Below are 19,185 nucleotides of genomic sequence, written 5' to 3'. Positions count from 1 at the left end.
ATTTCTTAAAAATAGGACAGTAAAACCTTGTTTTGTAAAGTACTGTAATAACACAATTTGGTGTCCTGAAATGGACTCGATTGCATTTGTTGGCAAGCTATTAAAATTAGTTTTTTTTCTTAATGAGCGGCCAGAAATATGAATGAGTCGAGACTGAAACCAGTGAACCATATCCAGCCGTCAGCTATGTGTCTTTGACCATCATTGCAACAATAGATGTGCAACTAAACACACAGGATTCATAAACACTGCCTCACATGCCTCGCAGTTTTAGATAATTAAATGAAGTCTAATGATGAATATGTGCACTTGAGTAAACTGGCATAACAAGACTTGGTCAGATGACAGATTTTGGGTGAGGTAGATACAGTATGAGTTGGTTAAAATACCATTGTTTAATTTTTTACTTGAGAGGTTATGTAATTAAGTTCAGTATTTGCTCTTTACAAGTGAATAAATGAAGGCAGATGCAACTGTACAATATTGTTTAAGAAAGTTTATGCTAAATTCCTCAAACAAGTTTCTGATACAGTGATAGACTGTGGGTAATAGAAAGAAAGATGTGCCATAGTTAACCGTAATTTGCTACAGAATTGAATACTATACAATGTTTGAGACTATATTGAAAAAGTATCTGTAAATGCAGAGGTTAAATTCCAGGTATGTGTAAACTGCAAATGTACCTTGCAAACACAACAACATAATTATTTACAGCATGCCACTACATCAGGTACGTTACAGTATAATGACAAACATGCATTTAACATGGGGTTGTGATGTAGTCCAAGTATTTGCAATAACTGACAGTGAATGTTCAGGGACTTTAAGGAAGCTCCAGGTTTTCATTCCTTTTTTGAGGAAAGCTAGCCATTGTGCACCTTCATTAAGCAGGTGTAATGCTTGTCGTGTTGAACCCCACTTCACTCGGGGCATCATGGAGGTTCTTGAGCTGTGAACTGATTAAGACTAGCCCCATTACGAACCTCTCACTCCACTATACAGCTCCGAGATGAGGTTCCACTGCGAGCTCTACAGGAATCGGTTGAACGGCCTCAAAGGGTCCGCTGTTTACCCTTTTCGCCGTATCCAAAAACTAATGGTAGTTTCCAAACTGTACAGATGTTGGAGGTATGGTCCGGCACCCTAACATTTTAGGTCGGGCACGAAAACAACCGTTTAAATCGCGTATTTAGTCAGCATGTGGCCATGTTTCCCATTCAATCCGGAAAACCCCCCTACGTCCAGTGCCAGTACTGCTCCCGGTTCGGCTACAATGGGAAACATGGCCACATGCTGACTAAATACGCGATTTAAACGGTTGTTTCGTGCCCGACCTAAAATGTATGATGCCGGACCATACCTTAAACATCTGTGCAGTTTGGAAACTACCATTAGTTTTTGGATACGATGTGGCGAAAAGAGTAATCCTTGGACCCTTTGCGGCCGTTCCACCGATTCCGGTAGAGCTCGCAGTGGAACCTCATCTCGGAGCTGTATAGCGGATTGAGAGGTTCGTAATGGGGCTAGATTAAGGCCTGTGTTTCATGTCATCCTCTTCTCTACCTGGCTTTTTGGACCATCATGAGTCCAACTGGACCCTTACACACTGAGGATTGTACAGTGCAGATGAGGTTGAGAATCGCTGCTTTACATGATTCAGCTGGCAGTTCATAGCAGAGTTTGTGTGGGATAAGTTGCAGGGGATTCAACGAGGCGTGGCATAAATCTTGAAGGGGTGTGGAGTGCGGGTGGCTCCGACGATTCCCTCTGTACTCAGCTTTACTCCATCCAGAGTGGAGAAGCAGAACAACTGCAGTAAACTGACAAAAAACAGGAAGAGCTCCATTCTTGCCAGTCCCTCTCCAAGACATGCACGCTTACCTGAGAAAAAAAGGAAGAAACACCCCACATGGATTATTTTGCAACTATACCTTTACCTGTGTACGTCGGTAGTAAATATTATGAATTTGCAGTAGTTGAACTGATATACATTGAGTCCATTCCCTCTTCTCTTCTCCCTCTTCTATCTCCATTTTGTTTATTTTCTCTTTCTTTGTTTTTCCTTTTTTTCAATATTGGTATCGAACCGATGTCAAAATAATTACTATATTCTTTCACCGGTATTGACCGATATTTTTTCACCGATATTGACCGATATTTCACTGAGATTAACTAAAAAATATAATTAAAAAAAATCAGCAATGAGCTCAAAATGAGTAATATTTAATGTAATATATCGGTATCGGACCCTGGATATTATCGGATATCGGTCAAATTTCAATATCGTGCATCTCTACAAGGAAGCCAAATTATTTCTCTCCATTTCTTGAAATGTTATGCAATCTGCATTTGCCTAATTTCCCCACGTCAGTGACAGGATCCCTAAGAGTTTGGCTCAACAATCAGGGTCTTGATCAGGGGTTTGACTTTCAATGTGATGTCCCTCTTACCTGCAGAGAAGGGCAGGAATGCATCCCTTCTCACAAACTTGCCATCAGCATCTAGGAAGTGTTCCGGGTTGAAGATGTTTGGAGTCTCCCATTCATTCTTGTCAAATAGCACAGAAGTCAGGTTGGGCATCAAGTTGGTTCCCTAGAACCGTAAAATAAGTCAACTTACTGTACGGGCTCTAATGTTTGAATTATTACTGGCTTATATTTACAGCAACATAAGAATGGTTATGTTATCGCAGTGTTGATTTTGGCAACACATTTTGATTTCGTTTTAGTCAGTCTTTTGAATAAAATTCCATTTAGTTTTAGTCATATTTTAGTCATCTGAAATGTTATTGTTTTTGTCTAGTTTTAGTCGACTAAATATCATAAGATTATAGTCGACTAAATCTACAGTTGATTTAGTCGACTAAAATGTATTTTGGCGGTGCCTTGATGGCGTCGTAAAGGCAGATTTTACACTTGGTTGCATGCTGAAAATAGCCGATCTACAAGCTCACAACACGTTGCGTGGCACGCAACACAAGCGCAACCAAACATAAAATGACTTGTCTTTTAGTTCTACTGGATCTCTTCTCCACTAGTCCCTCACTAACATTTTAGTCTAGTTTTTATTTGTTGACGAAATTGTCAATATATTTAGTCTTAGTTTTAGTCATCATTAGCTTAGTTTTTGTTTCGTTTTCGGCAGTGAAAAAAGGTAGTCAACAAACATTTTTCGTCATAGTTTTAGTCGACCAAAGCAACACTGTTATCGTATGATTGTATTGATTATATGTGATTTTAACACAACCAAGATGCATTTTACTTGCATTCATTAATTCTCTTGTTTGGTTATGGCGTGAATATTTATTGCCTGTGAAGCACTGTGTTTTGAAAAGTGCTATACAAATGTCATGCTTACCAAAAGTGCTTATGAAATACTCATGCTTACCAAAGTCCTTATGAAATACTCATGCTTACCAAAGTCCTTATGAAATACTAAAGCAACAGGAAAACAGTTTACGTTGATGACTAGCCCTAGCTTGGACTGTGAGTCAAGTCAACAGGCTGTTATTGACACAGATATCAATGAAGAGGCACACTATAGTCACATGGTCATGATGACAGAGGCGGTATTGTGTTTAACTCACTATGTGAATTAGCTCCTCAATGAATGAACACTTGTCATGTAATATAATGTGATTATGTCTACTATTTCTATATTATACTATACTTTTGTAGAGGATTATGTGTACGTGGGAATCTTAACCGACCACCACAACAATGCCAAATATGGACACTTACAAGTTGCATACCTTTGGTATGAAATAACCGCCAAGCGTTGTGTCCTTGGCGGCCATCCTGAGTCCATTGAGAGGCACAATATTTCCCATCCTCTGGATCTCATGGATGACAGCATCAGTGTAGGGCATGTTGGGTCTGTCGGCCATAGTGGGTTGGCGGGACTGTCCAATCACTCTGTCTATCTCTGCCTGGACCTTCTCTGTGTGATGAAATAGAAGGTTTTATTAGAAAATAAACAATATTAGCAAAGACATACCTGTACAGATACTCATGGGTGATTAAATATATATTTATTACAATTGATTATTTAATTCTAAGCATTTGTACCCAAAATCTGAAGCACCACAGTGGTGTGTGACAGATTGTCATGAGGGCCATGATTGAATATACATAAATAACACATCGTGTGGACATATCCCAATCCCTGAAATGCTTATCGCTGCTTCTGGTCAGACTGAATGAAATGCATGCCTTTTGGGTCTGATATGTTTGATATTTATGTTTGATAATATCACAATTTAACAACCCTGGCATCCCTATTTGGGGCTTTTTTCTATTTTTTAAATAGTGAAATCAGCCGATCTACAAGCTCACAACAGTGAGCTTATACTGTAGGTAGGCTATCTGTTGAAAAAAAATATATTTATAATATATAAGATATAGGGCTTAAGTGGTTAAGAAAATGACGTCCGTCCCCCTCTGTTTTGAACCCTGTATCCATCCATTTGTACTTCTTAGTCATCTATCTGTGTATGGTGTTCTCAGCAACACTCACCTTGGATATGAGGGTGGTTGATGAGATATATCATTGCCCACTGCAGGGTGGTGGAGGTGGTCTCTGTGCCAGCGAGGAACAGATCCAGAGAGCACATAACCAGGTTGGCTTCACCAAATCCCTGTTCAGGGCTTCCCTTGTTCTGAAGGGAGAGATACATTGATGAAGACATAACCAATACAAAGAGATGGAAACAAAGAGGCCAGACACTGGCTAAAGTTTACTGTAGCCAGTGTCTGGCTGGCTCTACAAGCTCTACAAGCGACGCGTTGTGAGCTTGTAGATCGGCTATTTTCAGCATGCAACCAAGTGTAAAATCAGCCATTACGGCGCCATCAAGGCACCGCCAAAGTACATTTTAGTCGATTAAATCAACTGTAGATTTAGTAGACTATAATCTTATGATATTTAGTCGACTAAAACTAGACAAACTAAAACATTTCAGATGACTAAAATATGACAAACTAAATGGAATTTTATTCAAAAGACTATGACTAAAACTAAGTAAAAATTTGCTGTCAAAATCAACATTGCATGGCAGACCCTGCTCGTACTTTCTCCAGCTCTATGAGGAAGGTGTCCATGTAGTCCCGTGGGTCGCTGGGGTCCAAGTCTGACTTGTGTCTCTCTAGCTCTCCACTGATAAAGGCCTTCAAGGCCTTGTAGTTGGTGAAGATGTTATTGTGAGGGCCTGGCAGGTGCTTCATCAGCCCAGGAAATGCCTCGTAGAACTGTTTGGAGAAAATAACCGAATCATTATTTCGTGAGGTCAGTCCTGTTCCTAAAGATGAACAAAGAAAACAGACCTCTTCCCCTAGCACTCCTGATTTCTTTGCACCTGCATTCGTTCCCTACTCGGATAGATACTAGTTATGTTGTTATGTATATTTACTCAAGTACTGTACTTAAGTACAATTTTGAGGTACTTCAATACTTTTACTTCTACTCCACTACATCTCAGAGGCAATTATTGTACTTTTACTCCACTACAATTATTTGAAAACTTTAGTAACTAGTTACTTAGATACTTACCGGTACATAGTATTACTATTTCTACATTGATTGCATTTATACTTTTACTCAAGTAAAACATTTGAGTACTCTTTCCACCACTGGGTATGTGTTTACTTCTTCAATTATTTTGACTTCTTTTGTTTTACGCATCCTAATGTCATTTTAGAATTGTGTTTCCTTAGTTTGCCTTGTTGAAATGTGCTATACAAATACATTGTCTTGCCTTACTCTGCAACTTGACCACTTAGTCTGTTGTAGTGGACTACTGAACTAGGGCTCATTCTTCTTACTCTGGCCACACACGTTTAAGTCGCTCAGGATAATAGCATCTGCTAAATGCCTTGGGCATGTACTTGTTATGACTTAAACTGTAATTGTATTCTTGCTCTGTAAAGCACTTTGAGCTGCATTTCATGTCATGAAAGGTGCTATACAAATAAAGTTTATTATTATTATTAAAGTAATTTTCACCTCGCATTGTTTTGGATATACTCAGGAAATTAGTGTGTGTTGCGATGTATACTGTATGTGATGTTTCTGTCCATATGCAAATTAATGTATTGAATCGTGACTGGAGATTTAGCTCATTTGACTGTCGGACGTTTAAATACCCTTGAACTCTTTAAACCAGGGGTCTTCAACAGGGGGTCCTCAGAGTTACTACAGGGGGTACGCCAAATCTTTGTATGATATGATTTTCTTTTAACCTTAACCACTTGAACCCTATCATCCCTTTTCTGAGGAGAACTTTAGCCAAAAATAGCAGCTCTACAAGCTGATTGTAGATCTGCTATTTTTGGTAAAGAGCTATCTGTGTAGAGGGAAAAAAGAGCAGACCACGTAAACAAAAAAAGTTGAATCTGAAACACAATTTTATCCAATAAAGAGGGGGTCCCTGCTTCATCTCTCTCTCAGCTAAGGGGTCCTTGGCCTGAAAACATTGAAGACCCCTGCTTTAAACTAATACTTATTAAAGATATCCCCTGCCTTAGAAATTAAAACGTTGTTATTTTGTTTCTAAATGGATGCAACCCTGCATGTGTCCCTGAGGACCCGTGGTGTCGTACATGAGCCCATATGGTTCCCTCCAGATAGACCGTCTCAGACAGGTTCTTCAGCATGGTCTGGAAGTTGTTGTCTGCGTAGTCAAACCTCTTCCCAAACACCAGCTGGCAGATGATGTTGGACACAGCATTGTTGAAGAGGGGCACCGGGTCAAATGGTTCACCTGATCATAAGGGCATAAGCGAATGTCAAGAGTGACATTATTTAAATAAATAAAAAACGTTCTTATCCTCATAAACACCTTAAACATGCTCATTTTCAAGCGTTTTCAATCCTTTGCACTCTTTTGTCTTGTTCTATTGTACCAACCTTTCTCCCTCTCCATCTCTTCCTGCAGGTAGCGACTCTCCTCATAGATGCTCTCCTCTAAAGAGCTCTTTCCTAATCCAAACCTGCGTAGGGTAGACATGGCAAAGCGGCGCTGTCTCTTCCATACATGTCCATTACTGAAGAACAGACCCGCTGAAATAGAAAGAGAAAACACAATAACATCGTCGTATCTCTTTGTATTGTCCGTCTCTAAAGTATATCTGTGTTAGTGGAATAGGAGGCTTCGTAAAGCAGTACTGTATATCGGTTTCTTTGATTAACCCTTAAAGATGTTGCTATAATCATTGGTTCTCAAACTTTTTCATGTGAAGGACCCCCAAATTTGGGCCGCGGCCCGCAGACCCCCATTTCAAAATATTTTGCTCCAGGGACCCCCCAGAAGCAAAGATTTAAGTGAAAAAAGATTTGCACAAATGTTCACGATTAAAAAATAATAGCAGATCTACAAGCTCATAGCGCGGCACTCGTTGCCGCGCTATGAGCTTGTATATCTGCTATTTTTGAATAGCCAAAGACATCTAAAAATGACACAGATGCGTTCCCGGTCTTAATGGGTTTTCACCTGAGTTTCCTGAATACAGTCTGGTCTGGATTGGACTGTATGGCCGATCCACGAAGTTCTCTGCCTGGTTCACCAGGGCCTCCTTCACCATCTTGTACCCGGTTACAAACACTGTTTTGTCTCTTCCCAGACGCAGACAGAACACATTCCCGTAAACGTCGGCCAGCTGCGGACGCAGGACAAGAAAATAAGGGCCTGTTGTTGTCCAACATGTGACTCTAATAGAATACACTTTTCATTGTCAATGGAATGTATTTATTTACACACACCATATATATATATATATATATATATATATATACACATACACATACATACATACCACATATATGTACCTACACACACACTACAGGTTTTGAGCATGTCCAGTATATGGTGTTGTGAAATAATAAGAACAGTTGTTGCTGATTTAGTTCACAGTCTATCCAGTTAGACCTATGTTTTTCTCATGGGTATCCTCTGTGTATTCAAATAGCTGAGGAGTAATTGCTGTTTTTAATTTCAGAAACATGGGATGGCATTGCATGCAGTCTTTTAACACGTATATACCCTATAAAAATTCACATGGGCATGCTGTTGCTTACCTTGGTCAGGTAAATGTGAGGCTGTTTGAGGTCAATGCTGAACACGTTTCCTACAAGAGGAAGAGCCAGAGGTCCTGGGGGGAAGTTGTGTGGATTCCTGTTCTTGAGGAAGTCTGCTAGCAGGAGAATTGCAAAACTCAACAGCAGCATTCCCCTGAGGTCCAGCGCCAGGAGCGCATCGTAGAGCCGCCACATGGTGAAGGGAAAGCAAGAGATAAGCGAGCATGAGCGATGAGGCACTGATGAGTTACAGTGTTTTGGCTGCTCGTTTGCTCTATATACCGACCAGTTAGTTAGAGATGGGCTGGTATGCCACTGTGCTTGCTGCTGACTCACACTTTGTATACAGCAAACTTTCCATGTAGGAAATAGAGAGAGGAGGGGAGGTGTACGTCCCTCTGACCTGTCATTGACACTCTGACAGTGAAAAAGAACCAGTGGTGGAAAGTAACTAAGTACATTTACTTAAGTACTGTACTTAAGTACAATTTTGTACTAAGTACAATTTCCACTACTTTTTTAATTCTACTCCACTACATCTATAGTGGCAAATATTCTACTTTTACTCCACTACAATTATTTGAAAACTTTAGTTACTAGTTACTTTTTGTAGATTTCGGTTATTATTACAAAACATACATTACCCGCTTTGGCCCTATATACATTTCGGCCATTTGAAAATAGCCGATCTACAAGCTCACAATGCGTCGCAGCTTGTAGATCGGCTATTTTCAAAAGATTTCTACACAGTTTAAAACTTGGGACATTCTGCATAATGAGTACTTTCTACTTTTGGTACTTCAAGTACATTTTGATACCAATACTTTTGTACTTTTACTTCCAGACTTTTACTTGTAACAGAGTACTTTGCAGCATTGATACTTTTACTTCAGTCAAATAATTTAGTACTTTTTCCACCACTGAAAAAAAAACAATTAAGATTGGTCACACAGTTACGTCGCACAGCCTGTGACATGAATTTGAATGTTTGCTCCACCTCTCTTCACCCCACCTTACCCCGATGATGCATTATTAGAACATGGGAACAATACAACAGACTGAGAGGATATAAGTTCAGGATGATGTAGATCAGGGGTTGTTAGTAAAGAGTCTCTATTTACTACTATATAAACTGTAAATGTGTTTAAATATGGATTTAAATGGGAGTAAATAAAAGTTAAAAAGTGCTCTTTGTTTCATTGTATGTATGCTGGAATTAGGCAAACTTGTGTAGGTGATGCCAAATACATTTTATGGCATAACTACAGTAACTTTCTGTTGATCATTCTGACCCACCTGACCCTTTCACCTCGTCCAGTCGAGTCTCCCCCGCAATGTGGTGCCTCATCTCACCAGGGAAGCACCGCTCACACGTTGAGAATCCCTGGTGTATTTTTTTGGCTGATCATAATTCCTTGTGATTTGTATTAAATGTACACTGCAATATTGTGAGTGTGTACTGTAGTTGTGCAGGGTTCTAAATGCAAGTATAACTATATTGGTCTGTATGTCTTGTCTGTGCGTCCATTACACTTTGGCCTCAAGCAACATATTTAAAACTGCTGGGTGGATTGCGATTGCATTTCCTGTGCACTTTCATGTTCCCCAGATGATGTTCCCTACTAATTTTGGTGACCCAATATGTTTTCCTCCAGGGCCACCATTAAGCCAAAATTACCACTTATATGCAAGATATCTCAATATCTATAACAGGCATATCAAACAGGCAGATTGGCATGAAACTTAATGTGCTCAGCAAGGATGAACCTTACTGATTTAGGTGACTTTGGTGCAGGGAACAGCACAGCCTCGTACTTACTTACGCCTATAGCCCAACTTTGGGCATAGACCACGAACAAGTGCTCTCCAAGAATCCTGGTCCTGGGCCAGTTTCTCCAAGCTGTCCCCATGTGTGGCCAGATCTCTTCACATCTGCATCCAGGTCACGCCGCCAGGTGTCTCTTGGTCTGCCCCCCCTTCATTCTCCCTTGTGGGTACCAGAACAGGGCATATCCTGTGATCCATGCAGGTTTGCGTAGAGTGTGGCCAGTCCATCCCCAGCGTCTTTGGAGGATTTCTTCCTCTACAGGGTGTTGTTCGCTGCCACAGTTCCAGGTTACTGATGGTTACTGGTGTTTGACCATCGAATTCGGAAAAAAAACTGTCCCGCCCAGTTTTTTCGACACTACTGCCCCAGATACAGGTGAAGTTCTCCACCTCCTCTAGTGCTTCACCTTCTAGTGTGATGGGAGTAACGCTGTCTGTGTTCATTTTGAGGACCTTGCTCTTTCCTCTGTGAATGGTGTAGCCAAGGCGTGTTGAGTTGGCTGAGACTATGTCGGTTTTCTCTTGCATTTGTTGTTGGGTCTAGCGTGGGAAAGAAGGAGGGAAGGCCCAGCACGGCCTCTAGGGGCTGCTAATGGGGCTAACTAACAATCAAACAGGGAATACCAAACACTTCTTTTGTGTAGTTACTGGCCAAATGTGTTCTACTGTAAAAGGTGTGGCTTTCAGGATGTCTGTGTTTTTTTTGCAAGAAATTCGCCTTCACTTCATTCTGTTAATCTGCTTGGTCTGCACTACAGAAGTGGTGTTATATGTTATACATGTAGATGACTTGAGTTTATTAGGATCCTCATTAGCTGGTGCATAACAACAGCTAATCTTCCTGGGGTCCACACATAACATAAAAACATGACATTCAACAAGACATTACAGGACAATTACATTAAAATATGACAGTCAATTTGATCACTGAAACCAATTTGATCACTGAAACCAATAGGTACCGATACGGTATCGGTACCTATTGGTTTCAGTGATCATAACCTTGTAGCGATATGTAGGAAAGCCAGACAGACCATGTGATATCCCAGGTAAAGGTATTGTTTTATTTATTAATATGTTTTTGTTACAGACTGTGGAATTGGTATTAAATGGAAAAGACGAATGGCTCTAGCGAACCTTGGCATGAATCTTGAATGGGAGTGGTATGTGTGTAACCCCAACGAGTCCTTCTGTACTCAGCTCTACTCCATCAAGGGTGGAGAAACTGAACTTCTGGAAGAAACTGACGAAAAACAGGAACAACTCCATTTTTGCGAGGCTTTCTCCTAGACATACACGTTTCCCTGAAAACACACATAACATAATCATAACCTTAGCCATAAACAAAACACAAGCACACACAAATCACTTAGTATATAGTACACATAAGCATACTGTAAATACACCCCCAAACAGTGGCAAAATGTCAAGATCAAACTCATTCTAGATCCATAAAAGTGGGGTTTAAGGATAGAAATAGAATGCCGCAAAATGCTGTGTAAAGGTTGACCCTTAGGTAGAGCTGGGCCTGGGACAATGTGGAATCAGTATATCTATGTCAGTATATACCTGTGAACTCTTCAAAACTATAGTTATTTCCAATACAGCACCTCCAACTATAATCTACTGCAGTGGTTCTCAACATGTGGGTCCTCAATTTATTTTGGGGGGTCCCCACATGATTTGCTTAATGTGCAACATTGTTTTCTCACTCAACAGTAAACAAACCAACATACAGTACCAACATAAGTGTACACAGGGTATCTGCACATATCTGTGACAATTTAAGGACTTTTATGACCACCTTAATACTGCCCAAAAAAAAAGTAATCAGCAAACTATGAAACTAGCTAAAACTAGCTAGAAAATAGCCGATCTACAAGCTCACAATGCCTCGCAACGTGATCGGTTATTTTCACAATATTCATCTGTTGAACCGAGTCAAGCAAAAAGTAATGCTTCAACTCCTACAATTACAAGTGCTTGTCAGGGTGGGGGTCCCCAGTTCAAATTTGATTATTTTGGGGGGTCACTACTTAAAAAGGTTGACAACCACTGATCTACTGTATGATGGAGGGTTGCTTGTATATTCTAATGCAAATTTAGATTGGATATAGTTCCTAATAACACAACTACCTCCAACTGTTTATGCTTCCATCTTATGTCTTGTTTGTGTGTACGGTATATTCAATTGATCTGTCGATATCAAATAATCAAACCAAGAAATTATAGTGGGAGTGATGATGTGAATTCCTGGAAGGGGGATTGCTCTTGCAAAGTAATTTATAAACTTGTTTTAATCAACAGCTAAACCATGTCATGTGTATGGTACTGTACTTCAAATATTACTTGGACCACTGCAGACGAACATTTTACATGCAGAAATCTGACAACAAATTGCCCACAATTTTCACACATTGCCAGTTCCAGCCATACAGTCTTATTAATTGAAAAAAACGAATTGAATTTGCTCAGTTTTACCTGCAGAGAAAGGCAGGAAGGCCTCTCTCCTCACAAACTTGCCATCGGCATCTAAGAAGTGTCCAGGATTGAAAGTGTCTGGAGTTTCCCATTCGTTCTTGTCAAACAGTACGGAAGTCAGGCTGGGCATCAGTGAAGTTCCCTACACAACACATAGGGGAAAACAAACTACTGTACTAGCTTCCATTTATCGTGAATAGATGGCTTGTAGTTACACATCTTCATAAGTACAGATTTGATAGAACATAGTAGCGAGATATATGTATTATTATTGCACTCCATACTTTTACGTGGTTGTTTTTATTGCCTCTGAGGCACTTTGCAAACATTGCTTTGCTGGCTAAAATATGTATGAATAGGTGGACCTTTGGCAGTGTTAGAAAGTAACCAAGTACATTTACTCAAGTACAGAGTGTTTCTACATTAATTATTGCTACTTTTACTTAAGTAAAAAACGAGCTTCCACCACTGACCTTCGGTATAAAGAAACCACCCAGTGTTGTGTCCTTAGAGGCCATCCTCAGTCCATTGAGAGGCACAATGTTTCCCATCCTCTGGATCTCATGGATAACAGCATCAGTGTAGGGCATGTTGGGTCTGTCGGCCATATTGGGTTGGCGGGACTGTCCAATCACTCTGTCTATCTCTGCCTGGACCTTCTCTGTGTGATGAAATAGAAGGTTTTTAAGCATTCAATAATCAAATGAGGTCATACACACCCTCATCTCTACAATCGTATTTATGTGTGTAAATGTATGTATGCATGTACAGTATGTCTGTCCCCTGAAACATACACCAATCATTCATAGCTCATGCTGCTACATGCGTGCTTAATGTCTCAGAACCGAAGCACCTTGAGCATTATTTCTTTCAGGAAATCTCTTTGTTACACCAGCATTGTTCCTGTGAAACACTTTTGTTGTTATTGGTGAAATATTTTGTATAAAGAGTGCAAAGAATTTGACACAGCTGAGTATCAACGTATAGTTTTTCCCACAATACTGTATTCATTATCCAGACCCTAGTATTGCTGGATAACTACATCTTCTCTGTGTATCTGTCGCTCAGCCATTACAGTTACATTTGCATACTCTGCAGGGAAAAACAATATAACAAAAATCATGGTAAAGGGAAGTGTTGTATTGTCCCTAAGGGATGGGAAATTACTTGGGGGGGCTGTTGGGGGGTAAGTGTCTTGCAGGAACACTTCGACATGACTGTAGATATCATATGGTTTACATATCAACCAGTTTCCTGACTGAACTAAATTCGACTATGAGCTTCTTGGTGTAGGGCCTGCAATTCACCTGACACTTACTGTACCTTGAATATGGGGCCACTTGATGAGATAAACCAGGGCCCACTGCAAAGTGGTGGAGGTGGTCTCAGTTCCAGCCAGGAACAGATCTAAAGCACATAGAGCCAGGTTGCTCTCCTCAAAGCCCAGGTCCGTCTCTCCTTTGTGCTATTGAAACATGGGGAAAAGAAGTGAGTTCAAAGAGTGAAAGAAACAACAGATATTGTGCAGTGTATGTGTAGCGCAGTTTGCTCACGCACCTTCTCCATTTCTATGATGAAAACGTCAATGTAGTCTCTGGGATTGCTAGGATCCAAGTCCAGCTTGTGCGTCTTCACCTCCTGACGAATGAAGGCAATCAAATCCCCGTAGATGGCAAACATTTTGTTGTGAGGACCTGGCATGTGCTTCATGACTGCAGGGATTGCCTCATACAGCTACAGTGAGAGCACAGTTTAAGGTGACATTTCATTCATAAGAGTTACTTTGATTATACTGTGAGTGTGCTCCAAAAAGTATCACCTGTATCTTGTGATCTTGTGTGTCCATTAGGGACATAAATGTGTATCACTAAACATTTAGGACTAAATAACCAAAATTAACCGAAATAATGTCATATTAACAAAAAAACACTTAAATATAATCTATAATTGTTCCTCATACAATATTTTACAATACCTACTAAAGTAAAGAAAAACATTTGAAGAGAAGAAAACAACCTTACATAATGAGATATAGACCTAATGTATTAATGCTTGACGGTTAACCGCGGTTAACTGCCCACGGTCCAAAGGTTAAACGTTTATCAAAAAGGGGGCATCCCTAGTGTCCATGTACTTTGTATACAGTAGGCTACGTGACAAAGCATATTTCTTACACAGTATGAATCTGAATTTGAGATAGGAGTTATTCACACTCTCTTAGACTACATGTGCCCTGTGCTTACTACTGGAGATCAGTTCCTTCAGATCTTTCTCTACTGTTATGTATCTCTTCCTGTTGTTCTTCTATCACAAAATACAATGCCCTATACAATGAGATGAATGAGTTGGATGGATATTTCCTCACCAGACCCCAGGCAGAGCCCTCCAGTTGAATGGCTTCGTTCAGATTCTTGAGCATGGTCTGGAAGTCGTGGTCACTATAGTCAAACCGTTTCCCAAACACCATCCGGCAGATGATGTTGGACACAGCGTTGTTGAGTAGGGATGCTGGGTTGAAAGGCTTGCCTGGTGAAAATGACAGATTTCTCTGTTCTGTTACTTGCATATAATTATTCCATTTAAGAAGTTATTTGATGTCGTCCTATATTCATTCTATTATTGTTGTCTTTGATAAGATAAGGTAAGATAAGATAAACCTTTACTGATCCCCAGAGGGAAATGTACGTGTTATAGCAGCACCAGCAGTAAGAATGAAACATAGGAGAGGTACTGTACAGGTAAGAGTAGGAGTCTAGAACCACACTAGATAAATAACAAATAAAATAATGAGCTTGTCCCGTTTCTTTTCAACGGTACTTTCTTCATAACTGCTGCCGACCTACCTTTCTCATTCTCCATCTCTTCCTGGACGTAGCGACACTCCTCGTACAAACTCTCTTCCAGTGAACTTTTACCCATTCCAAACCTACGCAGGGTGGACAAGGCAAAGCGCCTCTGTGCCTTCCACCTCTGGCCGTTGCTCTGGAACAGACCATCTACCCAATGAACAAACATGGAGAGACAATACACAGTTAAATCCTCAGTGTTATGTTCATTGTTATACTCTCAGTTAAATGAACACTGAGGATTTTACTGTGTGTCCGTTCAATAATATAATATTATGTTCAATCATTGTGTGTACAGTACATGTATAGGCCTACTGTATGGATTTGAGGGCAGTGGTGGAAAAAGTACTCACATTTTGTACTACTGCAATGTAGAAATATATATACTTTAAAATAAAAATACTTTAAGTACCAAAAGTAGAACTACTTATTATGCAGAATGTCCTCTTTAACAAGTTATCTAAAATGTGTAAAAATCTTTAGAAAATTCGGCCATTTGAAAATAGCAGATCTACAAGCTCACAATGCGTCGCATATATAGGGCTGAAGTGGGTAATGTATGTTTAGTGATAATAATCAAAATCTACAAAGTAACTTGTAACTAAAGTTGTCAAATAATAGTAGTGGAGTAAAAGTACAATATTTGTCTCTGAGATGTAGCGGAGAGTAAAAGTACTGAAAATTGGAAATACTCAAGTAAAGTAACCTCAAAATAAATTGTACTTAAGTACAGTACTTGAGTAAACGTACTTAGTTACTTTACACGACTGTTTGAGGGAAGGGTTGATGTATGCATAGTATGTGTCAGACGGAGAAGTTCACCTAAGCTTCCTGAATAAACTCTGTCTGCCATTGGGCTGTATGGCCGTTCTCCAAAGGTCTCTGCTTGTGTCACCAGTGCCTCCTTCACCATCTTGTATCCTGACACAACCACTATCTTATCGATGCCGAGACGCACGCCGAACACGTTCCCGTAGACCTCGGCCATCTGTGGACATTATAACAAGAGATTATAACAAGAGCTGATATTGTCAGACCAAGTAGCATTTTTGTGACCAATTACTTTATTGATTTATTTTAATGTTTATAAATGAACAACAATCAAATCAAAATCAACAAATACTAATGACTAATCAGTCATACTGTATATTATTCATTACTGTACTTACTTAACGTCACCTTGCTAAACTAATGTCATTTTTTGAGGAAATTTATATTTTTGCTTAAAGGAGGAGTTCACCCAAAAAATGACTTATTTTCTATCAATTGCACACCCTATGAAGCCTTGAATCCATGGATTCTTTTTTGTTTTTGTCGCATTCCTAAGCTAATAATTTGATTCCCGTCTCCTACCGGCTAATGTATCCGGTAGGAGACACAAAGTAGATTATTTGTGTCTCCTACCGGAAATACACACGGTCATCAAATTATTGTCTTAGGAATGCTACAAAAACAAAAATTAATCCATGAAATCAAGGCTTCATGGGGTGTGTAATTGATAGAAAATAAGTAATTTTTTGGGTGAACTCCTCCTTTAAGTCAGCTCCTCATGACACTGGCCACCTCTGGTAAAATGTCCCATCTCCTAATTGAAAAGGATCATGCTGTTCCCTCCCCTTCTAGTATAATGGCCTATCTCCCTAGTGTGACTTGGGCCAAAATAGGCCATTCTTTTGGCGTAAGTCACATGTTTTTGTGACTTTAATATAAGTCTGGAGAAAATCATCAAATTGTTTGGCCTAAGTCTTTAATCCTATTTAAATCTCTTATGTTACATAACTGACAGACTGTGTTATTTTTATGTTAATAGTCATAATTTGTTATAAATGTTTTGGGTGAAAAATGATTAAGAAATATAGTTTTGTTTTGGATCAGTTTTTAATTATTTCTGAAAAACGTAAAAAAAATACTTAGGCTATTAGTTTAGCAATGTGACGTTAATTAGTATTCATTAAATTAATTATTTGGCAAGTATGTGTTCTTATAATTTCACTTTGTCTTGTGAAGATATTGCATGCAAGTTATTATTAATGATCACATTTGAATTAATTAATTTGGATTAGGGTTAGGCTTAGAATGCAATGGCAGTATTACCAGGGTACATAATCTTTTTCACAATTGTCTGGCTAACTTTGTATTCCTTGTTTTGTGAAATACAACTTTGACCATCGCAAACTATGCTACCAACTCCCCAAGTAGGTCTATCCTACATCCTTCAACTTATGCCTACAGTACATTTCAAAATTATATTGTTCCCATAACATAACACTACTGTGCTGTATAGTTGAAAAAAAACAGTGGCTCGTAATTCAGTAGTCTGAAAGCACGTACAATAAATACATAATATAAATAACATTAAGAGTAGCCTATGGTCTAGACATGCTCTCTGTGAAAAGGCAACTTCTATTGTGATTTGGGGGGTGGGGGTGCATTGATTGATTGATTGATTGACATTTTTATTAGGCAAAAGAATGTAAAACAACAGTTACATTTATAATGCTTTTGTCTAAAAGGTCCGGCCAAAAAAGTCCTTGCGGACTTGTTTCCGTTGGGGTCCTTGCATTACCTTGCCTTACCTTGGTAAAACTAATGTGAGCCCGCTCCATGTCAATACTGAACATGCTCCCTACAAAGGGAAGAGCCATTGGTCCTGGTGGATAGTTGGATGGATTCCTGTATTTGAGGTAATCAAATATCAGGAGAGAAACGCAAATAAACAGCAGCATTCCCTTGAAGTCAAGGCCTGTCAAAAAGGCGTAAATCCACATCGTGAAGCTGAACCGGATCAGCAGTCAACAGTGTTGAAAGTTATGCAATTTTCTTCTCCCTCTCTTTAAAGCATAGTGTTGTGAAGTGTTGTGTGTCTGTAGTTGCATGAGAAAGGATAAAATGAAAACAAGGTCCAGTACGCTGAAGCTGTCCTGAACACTCCTTGTGTGTACAAAAGTGGTCATAGTAATCTTAAAGGTGTACTGTACCAGAGCATTAAGCCACACCTCTTGAAAGACAGATATGACTTCATTTATCATGTTTAGCTATAGCATGTATCTTATAAATGTATTTTACAGTATGAAATCAAAACCCAATGCTCAATAATTGCCATTATATATATTTTTTTTAAAATGCATATTTCATGCTCAGTACTGTGCCCATCACAGCAGTGTTGTTTTGGGTAGCTCTCAAACTACTTGCGATGAGATAGCATTTTCCTTTAGTCCACGAACCACGTGATTTGATGACAGATTAGATGTTAATGAGTGGCCACCCATGTAAACAGGGTAGATGGGAAGAGGAGGACATTGTTTTAACTAATCCACTGGGTGTCAGTCTAAATATGTAAGTGGAGATGGATTCCTTTCTAATAATTTGTTTTCCCCATATAAAATAAATTAATTAAATAAATAAAAATGACATATTTCAATACTTATCACCCCTTTTCTCTTATAAAATCTAAATGAAAAAACATCACAAAGAAATATCCTGGATTATATACACCTAAAAATTATTTAGTTGTATATGGTGTATATAATTTGTTAATACGGCATCATTTTTATATATAATAAAATAGAATTTATTGATTCCATTCTTGCAGAAAAGATAAATCGATTAAACATACATCAACTTCTCTTACAGTACAAGGAATCCCAACAGTAACATTTATGTCCTGTTCTGTTATTTAACCATGTGTTATCGTCTTTTACAAAGCTGTTTGTGGTGGTCTGATTGATCCATCTGTGATTATGTGTATTTAGTTGAAAGTATACAGTAGTGCGTGACAGTGATAATGTGGGACTGTCACTAATGGCGGTAAAATGACAAACATGTCTAGCTATAAAGTCAGATTAAGTACTGTACATGGTTGACCCTAGCGTGCTAAGGGCACCTATCACCAGGACACTTATCAGAATTCAACATTAATGGAAGCAAAGTCCATATCCTAATCTGTCTATTGCTGCTTATT

At 39.2% G+C, this 19,185-nt stretch overlaps 1 protein-coding gene across 1 annotated transcript; it reads right to left on the bottom strand.

Moving 5' to 3' along the window:
- Positions 1–1,705: 1,705 nt before the first annotated feature.
- Positions 1,706–18,150, bottom strand: LOC308087013 (uncharacterized protein; the record flags this gene model as incomplete). Its single annotated transcript, XM_080430653.1, has 19 exons — positions 17,801–18,150; positions 16,047–16,212; positions 15,222–15,374; positions 14,744–14,904; positions 13,936–14,112; positions 13,702–13,843; positions 12,852–13,039; positions 12,379–12,520; positions 11,035–11,201; positions 10,001–10,437; positions 8,071–8,344; positions 7,487–7,652; positions 6,904–7,056; positions 6,597–6,757; positions 5,070–5,246; positions 4,516–4,657; positions 3,752–3,939; positions 2,451–2,592; positions 1,706–1,881 (listed from the first exon to the last, which is right to left on the bottom strand). The coding sequence occupies exons 1-19, from the start codon at positions 17,990–17,992 to the stop codon at positions 1,706–1,708; spliced, it is 3,504 nt and encodes a 1,167-aa protein (XP_080286779.1). The 5' UTR covers positions 17,993–18,150.
- Between the last annotated feature and the right edge of the window lie 1,035 nt (positions 18,151–19,185).

This window comes from Gymnoscopelus braueri, assembly GCF_963280865.1.
Source record: "Gymnoscopelus braueri genome assembly, chromosome: 6".
Taxonomy (NCBI): domain Eukaryota; kingdom Metazoa; phylum Chordata; class Actinopteri; order Myctophiformes; family Myctophidae; genus Gymnoscopelus; species Gymnoscopelus braueri.
This window is presented reverse-complemented; position numbering and strand designations above follow the sequence as displayed.